The sequence below is a fragment of the Pongo abelii genome, chromosome 1 (assembly GCF_028885655.2).
Source record: "Pongo abelii isolate AG06213 chromosome 1, NHGRI_mPonAbe1-v2.0_pri, whole genome shotgun sequence".
Classification (NCBI taxonomy): domain Eukaryota; kingdom Metazoa; phylum Chordata; class Mammalia; order Primates; family Hominidae; genus Pongo; species Pongo abelii.
This window is the reverse complement of record NC_071985.2, coordinates 223,890,155-223,909,705: the sequence shown is the minus strand read 5'-3', so window position 1 is coordinate 223,909,705 and position 19,551 is coordinate 223,890,155. Positions and strand designations below refer to the sequence as shown.

The following is a 19,551-nucleotide window of genomic DNA, read 5'->3' as shown; positions in this document are numbered from 1 at the left end:
GTGCATGCCCCATGCCTGGTAATTAGCTAGCTTTTAAAAAATTTTTATTTAAATAAGAGTTTCCCCTTTTTCTCTCCTTCTTTCAGTATCACCATGGAGTTGTGAATTATTTCTATATTCAATGTACTATGTTATTTTTCTGTTGATTTATTGGCCAGTGGGATCCTGTGTCCTTTTGAAATGGCCCCAGTGGTGTTTGAGTTCTTCCATCCTTTCTGACACAAAATATTTCAGACTCACCTTGTACTTTCCTTGCTTCAGACCTGGAAGCAGCTATTTTTTTCAAGGAGCCCTGGTTCCTTTCAGTGGCATTGGTACTTAGAAACCAAGATCTAGGTGCTAAGTATGCTTAAAAAATAACCTTTTATAAAAAAAAAATTGCCTGAGGCCAGGTGCAATGGCTCACATCTGTAATCCCAGCACTTTGGGAGGCCGAGGTGGGTGGATCACGAGGTCAGGAGTTTGAGACCAGCCTGGCCGACATAGTGAAACCCTGTCTCTACTAAAAATACAAAAAATTAGCCAGGCATGGTGGCACGCACCTGTAGTCCCAGCTACTTGGGAGGCTGAGGCAGGAGAATCGCTTGAACCTGGGAGGCGGAGGTTGTGGTAAGCCGAGATTGCTTCACTGCACTCCAACCTGGGTGACAGAGAGAGACTCCATCTCAAAAAAAAAAATTGCCTGACATTTTGATTAGTACATTTGTATTACTATGTAAGTAATACATAGTAATATTTGTATTACTATGTATTAATACGTTTGTATTACTATGTAAGAGGTCTTTCATGTGTTTTTAAAATGGTTCATCTCTTGGTCCTTCCTCTAGTACTGTGTGGGTAGGCAGGTCAAATGCTAAAATCTTCATTTAAAGATGAAGAAGGTGAGGTTTAGAGAGGATTTAACTTTCTCAGAATTATAAGGCTAGTAAGAACAAGTGCCAGGACCCCAAACCCAAGCCTCTTACCAGTTTAATTTTTTTTTCTTTTTTTTCATAACATGTAGTCTCCTAAAAAGTATGTTTAGGTATCTAATAAAGCTACGTAGTTGGTTCGTGGTCTTGGTCACTGCCTGCCCATCTAAAGAGAACACTTCCTTTGTGAGAATAACTGACAAATGACCAGAACCATAGAGGATATTTGCATCCTTCTGAGCATTGCTTGGGAGCTCCTTTTGTAATGGCGTTTGCTAAATGACTTTCAGCAGTGCTTTGTGATGCATGGAATGTTTGATGTGGGACTTGGAGAGCTCTGTTTGGAAACAGTGGATGGTCATACTTACACCCTTTGTCTCATGACAGCCTGTAATTGGGTCACTGCTAGGGAACCAAAAGAAGCAGGGCTGGGTGCGGTGGCTCATGCCTGTAATCCTAGCACTTTGGGAGGCCAAGGTGGGCAGATCATGAGGTCAGGAGTTCGAGATCAGCCTGGCCAACATGGTGAAAACCCATCTCTACTAAAATATAAAAATTAGCCGGGCGTGGTGGCGGGCACCTGTATGTAGTCCCAGCTATTGAGGAAGCTGAGGCAGGAGAATCGCTTGAACCCGGGAGGTGGAGGTTGCAGTGAGCCAAGATCGCGCCATTGCACTCCAGCCTGGGCAATAATAGAGTGAGACTCCATCTCAAAAAAGAAGGAGGAAACCCTGGCAGTAAATCTTAAAATGCTATGCTTATGCTGTAATTTAGTATTGCGGTGTTTGAAGGTCTCTTGCTTAACCCTACTTATTTTATTTTCACTAAAATTCAAGTTTTTCAAATTAACAACCTAAGGAAACTTTTTAGACATTTGTCCTCTATTCTCTCCCCACTGTGAGAGTTTAATACCTCAGATATACTACATATCTGTATATTGTATATATTTGTACTTCATATATTAAAAGACTAAGATTTTTTTCATTCTCTGAGAACCATTTTTTGGCCCCTTTGGGGTGATATTACCCTTATTGAAAAACGCATGGGATAGATGGAAAAATGAAGGATACATCTGATTTGTATTAAAATAATACTTTTTTTTTTTTTTTTGAGACAGAGTCTCGGTCTGTCTCCAGGCTGGAGTGCAGTGGCGCGATCTCTGTTCACTTCAACCTCTGCCTCCCGGGTTCAAGCAATTCTCCTGCCTCATCCTCCCAAGTAGCTGGGATTACAGGCACGTGCCACCACGGCCAGCTAATTTTTGTATTCTTAGTAGAGACAGGGTTTCTCCATGTTGGTCAGGCTGGTCTCGAACTCCCAACCTCAGGTGATCCACCCACCTCGGCCTCCCAAAGTGCTGGGATTACAGGTGTGAGCCACTGCACCTGGTCAGTAATCCATCTTATAGTTGCATATTGAAAATAAAGTGTCTTAGTTGAATAACTAAATGCAGTCTATAAATTATTTCAGTCCTAATAGCACTATGAGCTTTTGGTTACCTGAAGGCTAAACTCATCCTACTGATCAAAGATAGTAATTTTTCACTCATAGGAAGCATCAAAGTCTACACTCTTAATTTTTTTTCCTTCCAAAGAGTTAGATAATTGAGATTTTTGATGATACTGGTGAATTTAATCTTTTTCAATATTGTTTTTCCCTGGAATTTATTGATATATAAGATATTACTTGAATATATTCTAACGCTTAAGGTATACACACATTATTTCACCTAAAAATTCCCCCTTTCTCCTACCACTACCCCAGATAAAGAACTCTTGAGTCTTTGAGGGAGTAGAAACATACTGCAGTGAGTTTTTTCTTTTTAACATTTACCCATTACAGACCATCTTGTATGCTTTGTGGGTTTTTTTCCTAAACATTTCTCTGTATGTCTTTTTATTATAGTTTCCTGCCTTTGTCTCTTTTCTTTGTCCTTTGCTTTCTCTACTTCCCCCAATATTCCTTCCCATTTCTCTTTCTGTGCACTCTTATTTCTTCCCTCTCCTACTACTGTCTCCTTTCTTTTCATTCAGGACTATGAGAGTAAATTGCAGGCCTTGCAGAAGCAGGTTGAAACCCGATCCCTGGCTGCAGAAACAACTGAAGAGGAGGAAGAAGAGGAAGAAGGTGAAATCTAGAGACCGAAACTTTCCTGTGTATATCTTTTTGAAGTTATATTATCAAATTAGTCATTTATGCATAATCAAAGCTGGATTCCTCTTAGTTGGCCTTATCATTTATTGACATTTTACTGAGCCAGTTTACAGATGATTGAATAGATGTGCAGTATTGAGAATCCAGGCTGTATTTTATGAGGTGGGGATGGGAGTGATAGTGTTCTTAGACCTTCACAAGGTTTCTGAGCACATCTTCATTTAAATCCCTTAGAAAGTTTACATGCACTGTCTCTCATACTGCTGTAGATGTGACTTTTATATATCTGTTACAAATATAGAGCTTAATCTTTGTTAAGATAGTCTGTTCAATTTGAAGCCATTTCTGGCAAATTTCTAATCATATTGCTTAGTCATGTTTGCCTATCTTAGGTTTTCCAGCATTTCTTAGTTGAGTTAGGGCTTTCATTATTACTTACTGCCTTATAATGCAGTATGAACACTTATCACAATTTATTTTTCTACCCAACCTCTTGGCAATCTCAAGACTTCAAACTAACTTTGAAGGAACTCTTAATTTATGTATTACATTTCTTATTTATTTATTTACTTATTTATTTTTGAGACAGAGTTTTGCTTTTGTCACCCAGGCTGGAGTGCAGTGGCGCAGTCTTAGCTCACTGCAACCTCCGCCTCCTGCCTCAGCCTCCTAAGTAGTGGGGATTACAGGGAAGCGCCACCACGCCTGGCTAATTTTGTGTTTTTAGTGGAGATGGGGTTTCACTATGTTGGTCAGACTGGTCTCAAACTCCTGACCTTAGGTGATCTGCCTGCCATGGCCTCTCAAAGTTCTGGGATTACAAGCATGATTCACTGCACCCAGCCAATTTCTTATTTTTAAATAAATGAGATGGTACCTTTTTTCTCTCTGTAACAGAAAAAAAAAAGAAATATATGAAGTCATACAATATAACAGAGGTCAGGAGTTTGTCTTTTTTTTTTTTTTTTTTTTTTTGAGACAGAGTCTCACTTTGTCACCCAGGCTGGAGTGCAGTGGTGCAGTCTCGGCTCACTGCAACCTCTGCTTCCTGGGTTCAAGCAATTCTCATGCCTCAGCCTCCTGAGTAGCTGGGACTACAGGTGCGTGCCACCACGCCTGGCTAATTTTTGTAATTTTAGTAGAGATGTGGTTTCTCCATGTTGGCCAGGCTGGCCTCAAACCCCTGACCTCAGGTGATCCGCCTACCTCTGCCTTCCTAAGTGCTGGGATTATAGACATGAGCCACTGCGCCTAGCCAGGAGTATTTTTTTTTTTACTGTGACCACATGTTATACCTTTTTTTAAAAATAAGAAAAATTTATTTCTTTGTTGTACTATTTTAAATACAAAAGTAGGATTTTTAAAGATTTTCTGAAATGTATATATTGCTTTCATAATATCAACAGAATTTGGTAAGCTTTACTAAAAAGAAGAAGAAACAAAAGCAGCTGAATGGAGAGAAACTGGAAAACACCTCACCTTGATAAAAGAGATAAGCTAGAAGAGAGGTGTAATTTTTATATAGTTGTAAGATTGCCATTAAATATGCATCATTCATTCTTTCAGTTCCTTGGACACAGCATGAATTTGAGTTGGCCCAATGGGCCTTCCGGAAATGGAAGTCTCATCAGTTTACTTCATTACGGGACTTACTCTGGGGCAATGCCGTGTACCTAAAGGAGGCCAGTGCCATCAGTGTGGAACTGAAAAAGAAGGTATGGAGCAGGAGGACACGGGAGAGCCGGAGGCAAAGCCGAGCCTGCTGTGGGTGCATCTGGGCTCTGACCTTGAATTAACCTTTCCTTTGGGGGAACTCAGCTGCTTTGTGCTATAAAGCAGCTTTATATATGTCTTTATTTAATATATGTGCCTGGAACATAGTAGGTACTAATTAAATTTTTGTTAAATAAAATTTTTTAAAAAAACAGATGTTTTCTAGCTTATTTTACAAATAGACTATATTCCTAACAAAAACTGGAGAAACATAGTAATAGAAAAATACTTCTCTTGGGTTTCTGAATAATTTTAATTTTCTTCCGCTTTTCTGTTATTAAGTTTGCACCTCTAAGTTTGGTATGCTTTGCCATTGATCTGCTCCTCCTCTAGGGTCTGAGAGGCACTGTTGTGTAGTGGACAAGCACATGCATCCTGGACGCAGACAGTCCAGGTTCCAGTCCCAGCTCCACAAGTGGTGTTGATCCCCCTAGCCCTGTGCCTCCATTCCCCCACCTACATAATGGGGTTGGCAGCAATACCTGGCACCAAAGGATTTTGTGAAGAATGAAAATGGGCATATGCATAAAGCACTTATAGTACCTGGCATGGTAAAAGGCAATAAATGTTATTCATTTTTGTAAGTATTACCAAAACTTCACACCAAACCTTAGATTCGGTCTTCTGTATGCCCTCCTGTTTATCAGTTTCTTCACTGCTAAGATTACAGTGGAAGATCATATTGTGTAGTAGGTAAGAGCATGGACCACCTAACTTTGGGGAAATTAATTATCTTCTCCTAGAACTAAATTCTAGTTTTAGGGAATACGATATGTTCTTCATTCATAATCTCGGCAGCCTTTCTCATTTTATAATTATTTATTAGCCACTCCTCTCCTCAAGTAAACTAAATAAAGGCAGTAACTGTCTTTTTTTCTTACTACTGTGCGTAGCATTTAATTAATATTAAATAATTGTTTAATAATAATCTGTTGGTGAAACTATAACATGGTAGTGAGAAATAAATGATGCGATGTCGTGAAGTACTTACCGTATAATAAATACTTTTTTTTATGAGATAGGATCTGGCTCTGTCACCCAGGCTGGAGTACAGTGGTGCAATTATGGCTCACTACAGCCTCCACCTTCTGGGCTGGGCTCAGTTTGTAGAGACAGGGTCTCACTGTGTTGCCTAGGCTGGTCTCAAACTCCTGGGCTCAAGTGATCCTTCCACCTCAGCCTTCCAGCTTGCTGGGATTACAGGTGTGAACTTCTATGCCCAGCCAAATAAATGCTTTTAAGAGCAGTAGTTGCAATCCTCTGAATTTAAAATGGGAAACCTTGCTGTGTTTTCATCCTCTCTCATTAGTGAGGGACTAGATATGCATTTTGTGGTCCACCTTTTGGTCTCTAGTATAAATTCTATAAAAGTCTTCATTCATTCAATCAAAATATATTTATAAAGATCTTATGCCGGGTGTGGTGGGTTGTGCCTGTGATCTGAGCCGCCGAGGCAGGTGGATCATTTGAGCTCAGGAGTTCAAGACCAGCCTGGGCAACGTGGTAAAACCCCATCTCTACAAAACATTTTAAAAAATTAGCTAGGCTGGTGATGCATGCCTGTAGTCCCAGGTACTCAGGAGGCTGAGGTGTTAGGATCCCTGAGCCTAGGAGGTGGAGGCTACAGTGCTCTGTGTTTGCATCACTGCACCCAGCCTGGGTGACAGAGTGTAACCTTGTCCCCACCGTGCCTCCCCTCAAGAAGATTTTAGTATGTGCAAAAACACTGCCAGGCTAGGAAAACAAAGTCCTTAAATAGCTTAATTTGAAGTTAGGGTTATTCCCTATGACTGCTAACGGGTGGCCATATTTTTCAGTAGAAAGTTAGTCACAAGGTATTTGTTGAGCACATTCGACCTCTTTCCCATTGGGCATGATTGTATCGTCTCATCTCTGAAGCTTGCTTGCTGAAAACCATTTGTCAATGGTTTATTCTTTCCATTCAGGTGCAGTTTCAGTTTGTTCTGCTGACTGACACACTGTACTCCCCTTTGCCTCCTGAATTACTTCCCACTGAGATGGAAAAAACTCACGAGGACAGGCCTTTCCCTCGCACAGTGGTAGCAGTAGAAGTCCAGGATTTGAAGAATGGAGCAACACACTATTGGTCTTTGGAGAAACTCAAGTATGAAAACATTCATAAAGGCTGGTTGTTTTATTTAGGAAATAACAATGACCTGCTCAAGTGAGCTCCCTCCAGCTCTCCTCTCTCTGAGGACACTGTTGCTTACTTCTCTGTACTTTCTAAATGCTGTTGCTGGCCAATGGTGTTACCATCCATCTGTTTTCTTTTAAGTGAATAAATGCACTCCTCACACACTTTGACATTTGTAAATATTTAAGTTCACCCTCCATAGACCCTCTTTTAAATTTTAAATATTCCAGTTTCATCATATTTCTGTTTCAGATTTGAAACTTATTCATCTTTTCTATCCTGGACCTCAGGATAATCAGTAATAAACATGGAAGTTATAATCTAGCTTCTTTTACATGTAGTATGATGAGGTATTTCCTCCTGTCTCAGCGTATTTGAGATGTCACATACAGTTGACCCATAATATTCCCCCTTATGACTTTTCACCCGGTAGAGGATAGGTGGCCATTCTTGACTTTTGATGGCTTATCTCTAGAATCAAGACACTTTAGATACTGAGTGTTGGTTTCTGTATTTTTGGGCTTCATTCTTTTTAAGTAACATTAAAATAGTGGGAGCAACTCCTTTTTTTTTTTTTGAAGAAAATCTTGAACGGAAGATGCTTCCAAAGTGAAAGTTTAATGCAATCTCATTATATTAACCCAATGTGCTTTGTGTTTACTAAATAGGCAGAGACTGGATTTGATGCGAGAGATGTATGATAGGGCAGGGGAGATGGCCTCCAGTGCCCAAGATGAAAGCGAAACCACTGTGACTGGCAGCGATCCCTTCTATGATCGGTTCCACTGGTTCAAACTTGTGGGGAGGTATGTGATGATTTTGTTGATGTCTCCTTTTAAAATAATGAATAGTTTTAAGTGTTTAAAACCTGAGCAGATAATATAAAAAGTTAAGAGGGAAAAAAAGAGGTGTAAAAAGGCCTTATCTATAATCTTATCCACTCACAACCACTGCGTCATTTGGTATATTTCCCTTCAGTTATATTCAGCAGGCATTTTTGTTTCGAGTCTCAAACTTTCAGCCAAAGTATTTAAATCTTCCCTGACTTTAAACTTACAAAGTGTTCTGTAATTGATTAAGATAAATTTAGAAGGAAAAGAAAACTTATGCCTGTATCCTACAGTTTAAATTCATAGTACAGCTTATCAGATACAATCTCTTGGTGATCTGATTTGTTTTTCCTTTTTTTAAAAAGCAATTCATCCCATTTTAGTCATTGCAAGGGTAAATTAATTGCACGTTGGTAGTCCCCTTCAGCCTCATTTTTTATACATTATTTCCAGCACTTAATGAAAACACATAGTGCCTCTATGAGTCCATATTGAGTCAAGTGTTCTTAGAGGTTTTGAATTTTCAAAGCAGGGAAATTTAATTTTGAGCTTATGATTTCAGAATTTGAATTGCTTTTTCAATTGCAGAAAACCCTGTGATGGTTTTTAAAGAGGCTGGGTGAAAAGGAGTTGCTGAAGTCATAGTATGTTGTGGAAATGAAGTAAATCTTTTCCACTCTACTCTGATAGCAAAGTAGTTTTTCAAAGAGATGAATTGGCCAAACACATCTTACCCTAGCAAAGCACATGCTGCTTTGCCATATGCCATTTCATCCATTTGGGTTTCTGCTCCAAAATGACGTGAGAATTTCAGTAAAAATTGAAAGCCTTCTTGTTTCGCTTTGATGTTGAGTGGGTCCTTTGAGGCCTGGATGCTGATCTTTTATGTGAACTGGAGAATGTAAATGTGTTATAGCACAGTGTTTACCTAGGATGGTCTACTCACGTGTTTCCTTTGCTTTTCTTATTCAAAGGATCAGTCCTTACATAACTTTTTCAACTTGCCCTTGTTCCGTTTCACCTGACCCAAATGATTGATGCTTATTTTATCCTTTTGCTTATCCATTTGCTTTTATTGTGTTGATTCCCCAGTGGATTCTGTCCTGTTGGCACCTATTGCTTCCTGTTTAACCAACTATTCCTCTCTCCCTGGCTGTGTTAATTGGCGTCTTACCTGGTGTCTAGCTCCCCCATTTTCCACGGCTGTGTGAATGAGCGCCTTGCCGACCGCACACCCTCCCCCACTTTTTCCACGGCCGATTCCGACATCACTGAGCTGGCTGACGAGCAGCAAGATGAGATGGAGGATTTTGATGATGAGGCATTCGTGGATGACGCCGGCTCTGACGCAGGGACGGAGGAGGGATCAGATCTCTTCAGTGACGGGCATGACCCGTTTTACGACCGATCCCCTTGGTTCATTTTAGTGGGAAGGTTGGTGAGGTTATTGTGAGAAAGGCGAAAAGGGACCAGCTCTTGCTCTGAAGGCCTCCCTGCTTGCGCAATTTTGGATAACCTTGCATTAGCCAATTCAACTCATGAATGCTCTTTTTCAAGTTCTCCAATACTTCAAGCTCTTTGTCAGTGCTGGTCTGGCTGAGACAGTTCTCAGGCATTGTATGTGAGGTCCTCAGTCTACTCAGCACAATACGTAGCAATATATGAAGACTACATGGAAGACACCTTGTCTTAAATTGCCCAGTAATTTTGTTCTGAAGAAGGGAACCCCAAAGGAGAAAGTAAAGCTAAGAGTCAAACGTAGTGGGTTCAGTGAATAGTATTATGGTCTAGATGTTTCCTTTTTAAAGGATTGCGATTGAAAAAGCATATGGAGGTAACATGAGAGAGGAGGCAGACCGAGGCGAAGGTTTGGCTGAAGAATTTGTGGTACTGCAGGAGTCAGAGGACAAAAGTAGATTCAGGAGTAGAGTTAAATTTATTTTTTGCCTAGTCTACTGAGTCCTAAAAAGAATCAGGAAAGTTAAGCTTCTCCTTTACCTAAAATGGATGCCTTTCTTTGGCCAGTTTCACTGAGCCTATCTACGGATCTTTGGCATCTGCTAAAATTTTAACCTATAGGGTTTATAATGATAAAGCTCAGAAAATCATCTATTGACCCCATCAACAGTGAATATTGGCCAGGCACGGTGGCTCTCCCCTGTGATCCTAGCACTTTGGCTCACACCTGTAATCCCAGCACTTTGGGAGGCTGAGGTGGGTGGATCACCTGAGGTCAGGAGTTTGAGACCAACCTGACCCATGAAACCCGTCTCTATTAAAAATGCAAAAATTAGGCTGGGTACGGTGGCTCACGTCTGTAATCCAGCAGTTTGGGAGGCCAAGGCAGCCAGGTCACCTGAAGTCAGGAGTTTGAGACCAGCCTGCCCAACATGGCAAAACCCTGTCTCTACTAAAAATACAAAAAATTAGCCGGGCATGGTGGCAGGTGCCTGTAATCTCAGCTACTTGGGAGGCTGAGGCAGGAGAATCGCTTGAACCCGGGAGGCAGAGGTTGCAGTGAGACAAGATTGCACAACTGCACTCCAGCCTGGGTGACAAGAGCAAAACTCCGTCTCAAAAAAAAAAAAACAAAACAATGAATATTTGTTCGGTGCTATATGAAACTGCTTTGTGTTAAGACTAGTTCACCAAACTGAGGCAGTGTCTCTGGCTCTCAGTTTGTGCATCCATCTTTCAGTGATGCAGAACTCTCTATGCACATGTTCCTAATACTAGTGTCTTTGTTCATCTCCAGCCTTCATGCTGAGGTAATTTAAATTACAAGTTCAACAGTAGAGCACGCATTGGATTAACCAAAAAGTATGTCCAGGTTTAAAAGTATTAAATTTAAATTTAATGGTACATTAGAATCACATATTGTTGAATCCTTTATGAATAAGGGAATTATGTCAGTGTTAAATGGATGAGTACCAGTTATCTAAAAATTAAAGGATAGCGAGTCTCCTGACCTAGTAGAGACATAGGTTCTAAAATTTATCTCATCAGGTGCAGTGGCTCACACCTGTAATCTCAGCAACTCTGGAGGCTGAGGCCAGGAGTTTGAGACCAGAGTGGGCAACATAGTGAGACCCTGTCTCTTTGAAAATTTAAAAAACAATTAGCCGGGTGTGGTGGTGCATGTCTGTAGTCCCAGCTCCTTGGAAGGCTAGGGCAGGAGGATAACTTGAGCCCAAGAGTTTGAGGCTGCAGTGAGCCATGATTGCACCAATGCACTCCAGCCTGGGGACAGAGCAAGACCCCAACTCTACCAAAAATTATAAAATAAAATAAAACATAATTTGTAGTATGATATTGGTCACATGGTCGGAACCTCATAACAATAACTAAATTAGAAGATGATCATTGTTATGGAAAGGGGGAAAAGAAAAGCTTTTTTGATAGAAATGAAAGTCTCAAGTGTAACTGTAGGTCATAGTATTAGACGGTCTCTGGGTTTTCCAATGGCAAAGGAGCATTTAGAATTTAGTTTTTCCATGGATAAACATAAAGGGATTATGTGGCCATGAATATTGTTTTCTACTGGTGTATCGCCATGAATAGATACTTAGAATTTCAGAGAAGCTGATTTTTATTAAAATTGAGAAAGGTATGTACAAATAATGGGACAATAGTGCTTGCTTCATTTGATGGCTGCCTGTGTTCTTCAGCACATGTCCTTCCTATTCTAAGGGAGTTGGAAGTTAAAACCCAGTTTCTGGCCATAAACATTGTCCCAGTGCTAATTACACAGTTTCTAAAACTGTTGGCTTGTGTTCTATACCATTGCAGTGAAGAGTAGGCAGCTTCATCTTATGTAACATGGTGAGGAGAAGCCTGACCTAATTGTCAGGAGAAGCCTTGGGTCCTAGGCCATCTCTGTCATCTACAACAAGCAACTTAAAGTGAAGCCTTTTGGGCTCTCAAGTGTAAAGTGAATAACAGGTAGAAATAAGGAGCCATAAAGATCTTTTTCAACTTTCATATTCTGTCATCTACACCAGCAAAAATGAATATCCTGGTTAAGACTTCTACTAAGAAGCATTTGTATTTTGAGGAAGTTGTATGGAAACTCAAGACAGTCCCACTTAATGTGGAAATTAACTGAGGATACATGTATTGTTTTCTCTGTAGTTTTATAGTTTTCTTTCTTTTAATCATATCAGATGTAAGTATAGGTATAAAGCAATCAACTCTATTTTGATTTCCACATAAAGTACTTATGGAGCTATGGCCCAGGAATTGATTTTTCCATTTGTTTAGGTTCCCAAGTTCTAACCTTGCAAGAAAGGACTGGGGGAGGAAGTGAAATAATATAATAGCAATCAGTAAAGTGAAGGATAGCTTTCCATTTTTGCCCTTGACTACATTTCTCTTCTACAAACAAAATTTACAATAATGCAACATTACCCAGTTGTGTAGTGGTCATTGTATGTGTAAGGAAAGTAACTACTTTCCTGTTTTTGTGATACACAAGATTGGATTTCTCCTATTGGCATATAATTGCAAATATAAATCACTTGTAAAATTTTTAGTTTCTGGCTGGGTGCGGTGGCTCACGCCTGTAATCCCAGCACTTTGGGAGGCCGAGGTGGGCAGGTCACAAGGTCAAGAGTTCGAAACCAGCCTGGCCAACATGGTGAAACCTCGTCTCTACTAAGAATACAAATATTAGCCAGGCATGGTGGTTTGTGCCTGTAATCCCAGCTACTCAGGAGGCTGAGGCAGGAGAATTGCTTGAACCCGGGAGGCGGAGGTTGCAGTGAGCCAAGATCGCGCCACTGCACTTCAACCTGGGCAACAGAGCAAAGACTCTGTCTAGGGGGAAAAAAAATTAGTTTCTTGTGAAATTCCATTAGTAAGTTTGTTTTTTAGCCATGACTGCCGCTGCTAAAACTTTATATTGCAAGTGAAAAAGAGCTTGTCCCTTTAGCTATTCTCTTATGGCATGCTGGGATGTTATGAACCATCCATCATAATTTGGGATGAAATGTAAAATATTTAAGCTAGTCTTCTGGGTTAAAAGGGGGTTAAAGATGATTATTCTGTCATCTCTCTAAGTACCTTAACTGACATTCTTTCTATAAGTAGCACCATAATTTTGCTAATTTTTCTTATCTTTATGTTGACCAGTTTGTTTCCCTTTTTGAAGTAACTTCATTGAACTTTCTGCTAACGTATCCCTTACATATTCCCCTCTCTCATCCCTGTTCTCCTTCAGTCTGCTAGGTCAAAGTATAAGGATTCTCAAAAATGCAGAGTAATTATGAAAATTCTGTTTAAAAAGCTTCAGAATAGAATGTTTATATAGCATTGATTTGGAGCTAAGGGCTATATTCTGGTAACATAACAAGGTGCTGCCTAGTGAATGTGTGATTGTATAGTCATGGAGCTGATGTCCCTGCCATAGAATTACAGAATTATCTAAAAAGGGAAATCTGTAATAATGGCTTTCAATGCTCCCACACTTGGACTAGCCATTGCCATAGGCAGAAAGGCAATCTCATCTTTACTGTGTGCACAAACAGTACTTTAATGTAATGTGTGCTTAATATAAGCTTTCTTAAAAAAAAAAAAAAGGTGGCTCCTGTTTTTGAATAGCTATTTTTAAGATAAATTAGATATAGTTAGGAATCTAAATGTGTTCTATATAGTTAATATCCATTATGAGGTGGCTCTGAAAAATCAACCTAGTATAAGTTGGATGGCTTTGCTTTTCTGCCTCTGGTATAACCCATTTTTCTAGAAAAGCTTCCACTTCTACTTAAAGATAGAGGCAAATCATTTTCCTGTTCCCTTATGTACATAGATGTTCACTTACCAAATATTTATAGAGTGGCCCAGCCCTCTGCAGACAGTGGTGAGCAAAACCAGACATGGTTCCTGCCCTCATAGACTTATAGTCTGATGGATGACACAGACATAAGTTAAATAATTGCACAAGTAAATGTAAATTATAGCAGTGATGAAATAGTTGTGTGTGTTGTTGGAGATCACATAACATTGGGGGACCTGTTATGAGAAAGTGGTATTTGAAATAAGACCTGAAGATGTGAAATCAAAGGCATGAGGCTGGGTGTGGTAGCTCACGCCTGTAATCCCAGCACTTTGGGAGGCTGAGGTGGGTGAATCACCTGAGATCAGGAGTTTGAGACCAGCCTGGCCAACATGGTGAAACCCCGTCTCAAAAAAAAAAAAAAAAAAAAAAAGACATCAAAGGCACGAGGTGTAGGCATCCAGTGCAGAGAGGACTCCAGGCAGGGGACATGTGCGATGGCTCTTTAATGGCCCAGGCCTTGAAATGGGCAAGTCTAGCTGGGGTGCCCATAATAGAGGAGGGTGATCTGTGTATGTGTTGACTTTGAAAGTGAAATTATCCATTTGATACCTTACGCCAAATTCTTAATCTTTTAAATTCTGTTGCAGTAGTTGTTGTTTGAGGGTCTTGTTTAGAACTTTTTAGAACTTTTCATTCTTACGTTTTTTTACACCAGAGCTTCAACTCTCTGTTTCTTAGCATTTCTCTCTCTCCTGCTTTGGAGCAGACTGAAAGGGAGGTGGCATTATTTCATCTGATTTAATGTTCATTTGCAGTTATTTTTGTTATATTTTTCATTTGTATTTCATTTATGCTCTAGTCATGTTAACATTTGTTTTTCTGTGATGTATTATGTCTGTTTTCTTAATTTTCATTACTTTGAGTTGAAATCCCAAATACCCAGTCCATCCTCCTCCTCTCTTTGTTTTAAAATAGATTTCAGAGCAGGAAAAGCATCAGATAAACATGTGTGTCACTTGGTTTTGTTTGATTTATTGATACAAGTGTCTGTCTTTGTCTTTTGTCTTATGTTCGAAGATCAGCATATACCAAATGGGAAGACTGGAATCATAGTAGGAACTAGATTCTATTTCCCTTTCGCTAATTGGAATGAACACTCTAGCTTTGTGACCACCAGTTTTTATTGCTTTTTTAAAAAAGTAATAGCTACAAAATAAGGAAGAAAATACAAATGTGATAGGACTTTGCTAGTTTGCTTGAAATATGAAGTGTTAGAGCTATAATTTACCTTTTACTTATGCATTTCTGAATTAGGTTTTGAACTCTAGGAGCAAAAGCAAACCTTTTAGGCATCAACTGTCATCTTCTCCCTTAACATTTATCTTTTATCTTTTTTTTTTTTCTCTTGAGATGAAGTCTTGCTTTTGTCCCCCAGGCTGGAGTGCGATGGTGCGATCTCGGCTCACTGCAACCTCTACCTCCTGGGTTCAAGTGATTCTCCTGCCTCGGCCCCCCACCCCGAGTAGCTGGGATTACAGGTGCCTGCCACCACACCTGGCTAATTTTTGTATTTTTAGTAGAGACGGGGTTTCACCATGTTGTCCAGGCTGGTCTCAAACTCCTGACCTCAGGTGACCTGCCTGCCTCAGCCTCCCAAAGTGCTGGGATTACAGGCGTGAGCCACCATGCCCGGCCCTTAACATTTATCTTGATGCCCATTCAGAGTCTCCTCTAATCTTAGAACTCAAAAATTTCTTGCTGCAGAGCTTCTCTGCCCATATGTGTCTGCTGACCTCACCTTGTCAGTCACCCTGCCTGAAGATAATAGTCATTTCTTTTTTTTTTTTTGAGACGGAGTCTCTGTCGCCCAGGCTGGAGTGCAGTGGCGCGATCTTGGCTCACTGCAAGCTCCGCCTCCCGGGTTCACGCCATTCTTCTGCCTCAGCCTCCCGAGTACCTGGGACTACAGGCGTCTGCCACCACACCCGGCTAATTTTTTTTATTTTTCATAGAGACGGGGTTTCACTGTGTTAGCCAGGATGGTCTTGATCTCCTGACCTCGTGATCGGCCCGTCTCGGCCTCCCAAAGTGCTGGGATTACAAGCATGAGCCACCGCGCCCGGCCTCTTTTTTTTTTTTTTTTTTTTCCCCGAGACAGAGTCTCACCCTGTCACCCAGGCTAGAGTGCAGTGGTGCAACTTCGGCTCACCACAACCTCCACCTCCCGGGTTCAAGCGATTCTCCTGCTTCAGCCTCTCAAGTAGCTGGGACAACAGGTGCATGCCACCATGCCCGGCTAATTTTTATATTTTTAGTAGAGACAGTGTTTCGCCATGTTGGCCAGGCTGGTCTCAAACTCCTGGCCTCAGGTGATCCGCCTACCTCAGCCTCCCGAAGTGCTGGGATTAAGGCATGAGCCACCACACCCAGCCAATAATAGTCATTTCTTAAAGTAACAATAAATGGCCAGGCACGGTGGCTCATGCCTGTAATCCCAGCACTTTGGGAGGCTGAGGCAGGCAGATCACCTGAGATCAGGAGTTCGAAACCAGCCTGACCAATGGGGAGAAACCCAGCCTACTCAGGAGACTGAGGCAGGAGAATCGCTTGAACCCGAGAGATAGAGGTTGCAGTGAGCTGAGGTTGCGCCACTGCACTCTAGCCTGGGCAACAAGAGCGAAACTCCATCTCAAAATAAATAAATAAGGTAACAATAAAGACCCATAGGCCAGGCGCGGTGGCTCATGCCTGTAATCCCAGCACTTTGGAAGGCTGTTGTGGGCGGATCACGAGGTCAGGAGATCAAGACCATCCTGGCTAACATGGTGAAACCCTGTCTCTACTAAAAATACAAAAAAATTAGCTGGGCGTGGTGGCGGGCACCTATAGTCCCAGGTACTCGGGAGGCTGAGGCAGGAGAATGGTGTGAACCCGGGAGGCGGAGCTTGCAGTGAGCCGAGATCGCACCACTGCATTCCAGCCTGGGTGACAGAGTGAGACTCCATCTCAAAATCAAACAAAAAATAACCAATAAAGACCGTAATGCTGTGATATGGAATTTATTTTAGAGTTATTAACTGTATTTCGTCCCATTTCCCTGCCTTTTTTGTCTCCTGGTTTCTGTTTTATCTATTGGGAAAAATGAAACAAAACCTCTTTATAATTTCTTAAATTAAAAGGTTAAGCTCGCCTGGGCATGGTGGCTCACACCTGTAATCCCAGCACTCTGGGAGGCCGAGGCAGGTGGATCACAAGGTCAGGAGATTGAGACCAGCCTGGCCAACATGTTGAAACCTCATCTCCATTAAAAATACAAAAATTAGCTGGGTATGGTGGCGCGTGCCTGTAATCCCAGCTACTCGGGAGGCTGAGGCAGGAGAATCACTTGAACCAGGGAGTCGGAGGTTGCAGTGAGCCGAGATCATGCCACTGTATTACAGCCTGGTGACAGAGCGAGACTCTGTCTCAAAAAAAAAAAAAAGATTAAGCTCTTGAATGGGCCCCTCCTCCAACCTGTCCGTAGCAGCATTCATAGAGCAGTATCTTGAAAGTCTGCTTCCAGGTGTGACTCTTCTCCCTACAGTAGTTAAGTTTTAGAGCATGATTTGGTGTGTGTTGGTCTTCGTCAACAGTTCTGCCAAGCGTTTGCTTGTTCATTATCTGTGCTGAAAAGGCAGCTCTAGGCAAATCTGAGAGGATAGGACTGAGAAGGGGTCTTAAGACAAGGCCAGAAGTCAGCTCACAGTTGCAAGAAGATGGTGTCAGTGAATCTGAAAGCCAGTTTATCTCTCCATGGATGCTCTGACATTTGTCTCCTGGTTTCTGTCTCTAGGGCATTTGTTTACCTGAGCAATCTGCTGTATCCCGTGCCCCTGATCCACAGGGTGGCCATCGTCAGTGAGAAAGGTGAAGTGCGGGGATTTCTGCGTGTGGCTGTACAGGCCATCGCAGGTAGGTGACCCTCTTCTGAAATGAGAGCTGTGAGTTCTTTGTCTAGAGACAAAGCAGGCTGATTCCACGTGGGTCACGCTTATATTACACATACAAACTGTGGGGAGTTTGTATGTGTAATATACATACACATACTTTGGAGAAAGCCTTTATTGCTCCTTTCTAGCAATTGTTCCCAACTATCACAAATAGATCCTGCTTAGTCCAGACTACTGCTACTTTGCAATAATGGGGTAAAGAGATTTCCTTAAACATGTTAAATAACAGCTCTTGCATTAACTATATAAAAGTCATTGGCGTGTTTTTTTTTTTTTTTTTTTTTCTTTTATTGAGACAGGGTCTCACTTTGTCATCCAGGCTGGAGTGCAATGGTGCAATCATATCTCACTGCATCCTTCACCTCCAGGCTCAGCCATCCTCCCACCTCAGCCACCTGAATAGCTGGAACTACAGATGCACACCACCATCCCAGCTAATTTTTAAGTTTATAAATTTTATAGAGTTGGGGTCTCATTATGTTGCCCAGCATAGTCTCAAACTCCTGAGCTCAAGCGATCTTCCTGCCCTGGCCTCCCGAAATGCTAGGATTATGGGTGTGGGCCATTGCACCTGGCCAGTCATTGGCCTTTTATTTTGTTTTGAGACGGAGTCTTGCTCTGTTGCCCAGGCTGGAGCGCAGTGGCACAATCTCAACTCACTGCAATCTCCGCCTCCTGGTTCAAGCGATTCTCATGCCTCAGCCTCCCTAGTAAATGGGATTACAAGTGCTCACCATCACACCCAGGTAATTTTTGTATTTTTAGTAGAGACGAAGTTTTACCATTTTGGCCAGGCTGGTCTCAAACTCCTGACCTCAGATGATCTGCCCACCTCGGCCTTCCAAAGTGCTGGGATTACAGGCGTCAGCCACTGCGCCCAGCCTGGCCTAAGTAATGTATCTTAACTGCTTCATTATTAACAAAGGATTGTTAGGCCTTTGTCTTGCTTAGTTTTTTTTTTTTTTCTCAGAGTACTTCTAATAGACATTTGTTTGGCTGCTGTTTTGTAATGCACGGGTCAAGCTGATACAAGCTGATTGTGGTGGCTCGTGCCTGTAGTCCCAGCTACTTGGGAGGCCGAGGCAGGATTGCTTGAGCCCAGGAGTTTGAGGCCAACCTGGGCAACATAGTGAGACCCCATCTCTTAAAAAACAATTGAAAAAAAAAAGATTTTGATATTTTCCATTTTTCCATGATCCAGCCTATGTTCTGAGAAAGAATGTGGTCATTTTCTGTAATCTTTCTGTCTTAATTCCCAAATGCTATGCTGTGTCCAGTGACCTTTCAGCCTTTCCCCCATGGAAACTTGTGACACAGTCACCAGTGTTGAGTATATGGAAGTCTCCTCCACAAGTACAATATAGTATTTTCAAATACTTGTTGGGTATTATCTTGCCAGCATGGAGACAGTCAGGATTTCTAGGTGTGACATTTGAACAATCTCAAGAATAAAACTGATTCTTTTTTTTTTTTTGAGATGGAGTCTCGCTCTGTTGCCCAGGCTGGAGTGCAGTGGTGCGATCTCGGCTCACTGCAACCTCCGCCTCCCGGGTTCAAGCAATTCTCCTGCCTCAGCCTCCTGAGTAGCTGGGATTACAGGCGCCCACCACCACGCCTGGCTAATTTTTGTATTTTTAGTAGAGACGGGGTTTCACTATGTTAGTCAGGCTGGTCTCGAATTCCTGACCTCATGATCTGCCCACCTCAGCCCCTCAAAGTGCTGGGATGACAGGCGTGAGCCACTGCACCCGGCCTAAAACCGATTCTTTATTGACTAGTCTCATTTGAGCTAAGGAAGTTGATAAATCTGCATGAATAGAATGCGAAGCAGCCCATGCCGTGTTACTACTTTGGTATCATTCTCTCATGCCAAAGACTTGAGTTTATAATCCAGCAAGAGCCTTTTCCCTCCCTCCCCGTGTGTAGTCTCACTCAATTCTTGCTAATTTTTTTTTCTGCTTTA

General features: G+C 41.6%; 1 protein-coding gene across 13 annotated transcripts in view; it reads left to right on the top strand.

The window, feature by feature from the left end:
- The window catches only part of KIF1B (kinesin family member 1B), a 173,883-nt gene that overhangs the window by 108,244 nt on the left and 46,088 nt on the right, over positions 1-19,551 (top strand). For 9 of the 13 annotated variants that reach the window (XM_054556598.2, XM_054556605.2, XM_063720043.1 and 6 more), the window contains 6 exons: positions 2,945-3,038; positions 4,632-4,780; positions 6,785-6,963; positions 7,662-7,799; positions 9,009-9,257; positions 17,432-17,550. In XM_054556598.2, the coding sequence (XP_054412573.1) occupies positions 2,945-3,038; positions 4,632-4,780; positions 6,785-6,963; positions 7,662-7,799; positions 9,009-9,257; positions 17,432-17,550 (928 nt within the window). The remainder of the gene's footprint in view (positions 1-2,944; positions 3,039-4,631; positions 4,781-6,784; positions 6,964-7,661; positions 7,800-9,008; positions 9,258-17,431; positions 17,551-19,551) is intronic. The other 4 variants (XM_063720047.1, XM_054556622.2, XM_054556615.2 and 1 more) reach the window with 1 other exon arrangement.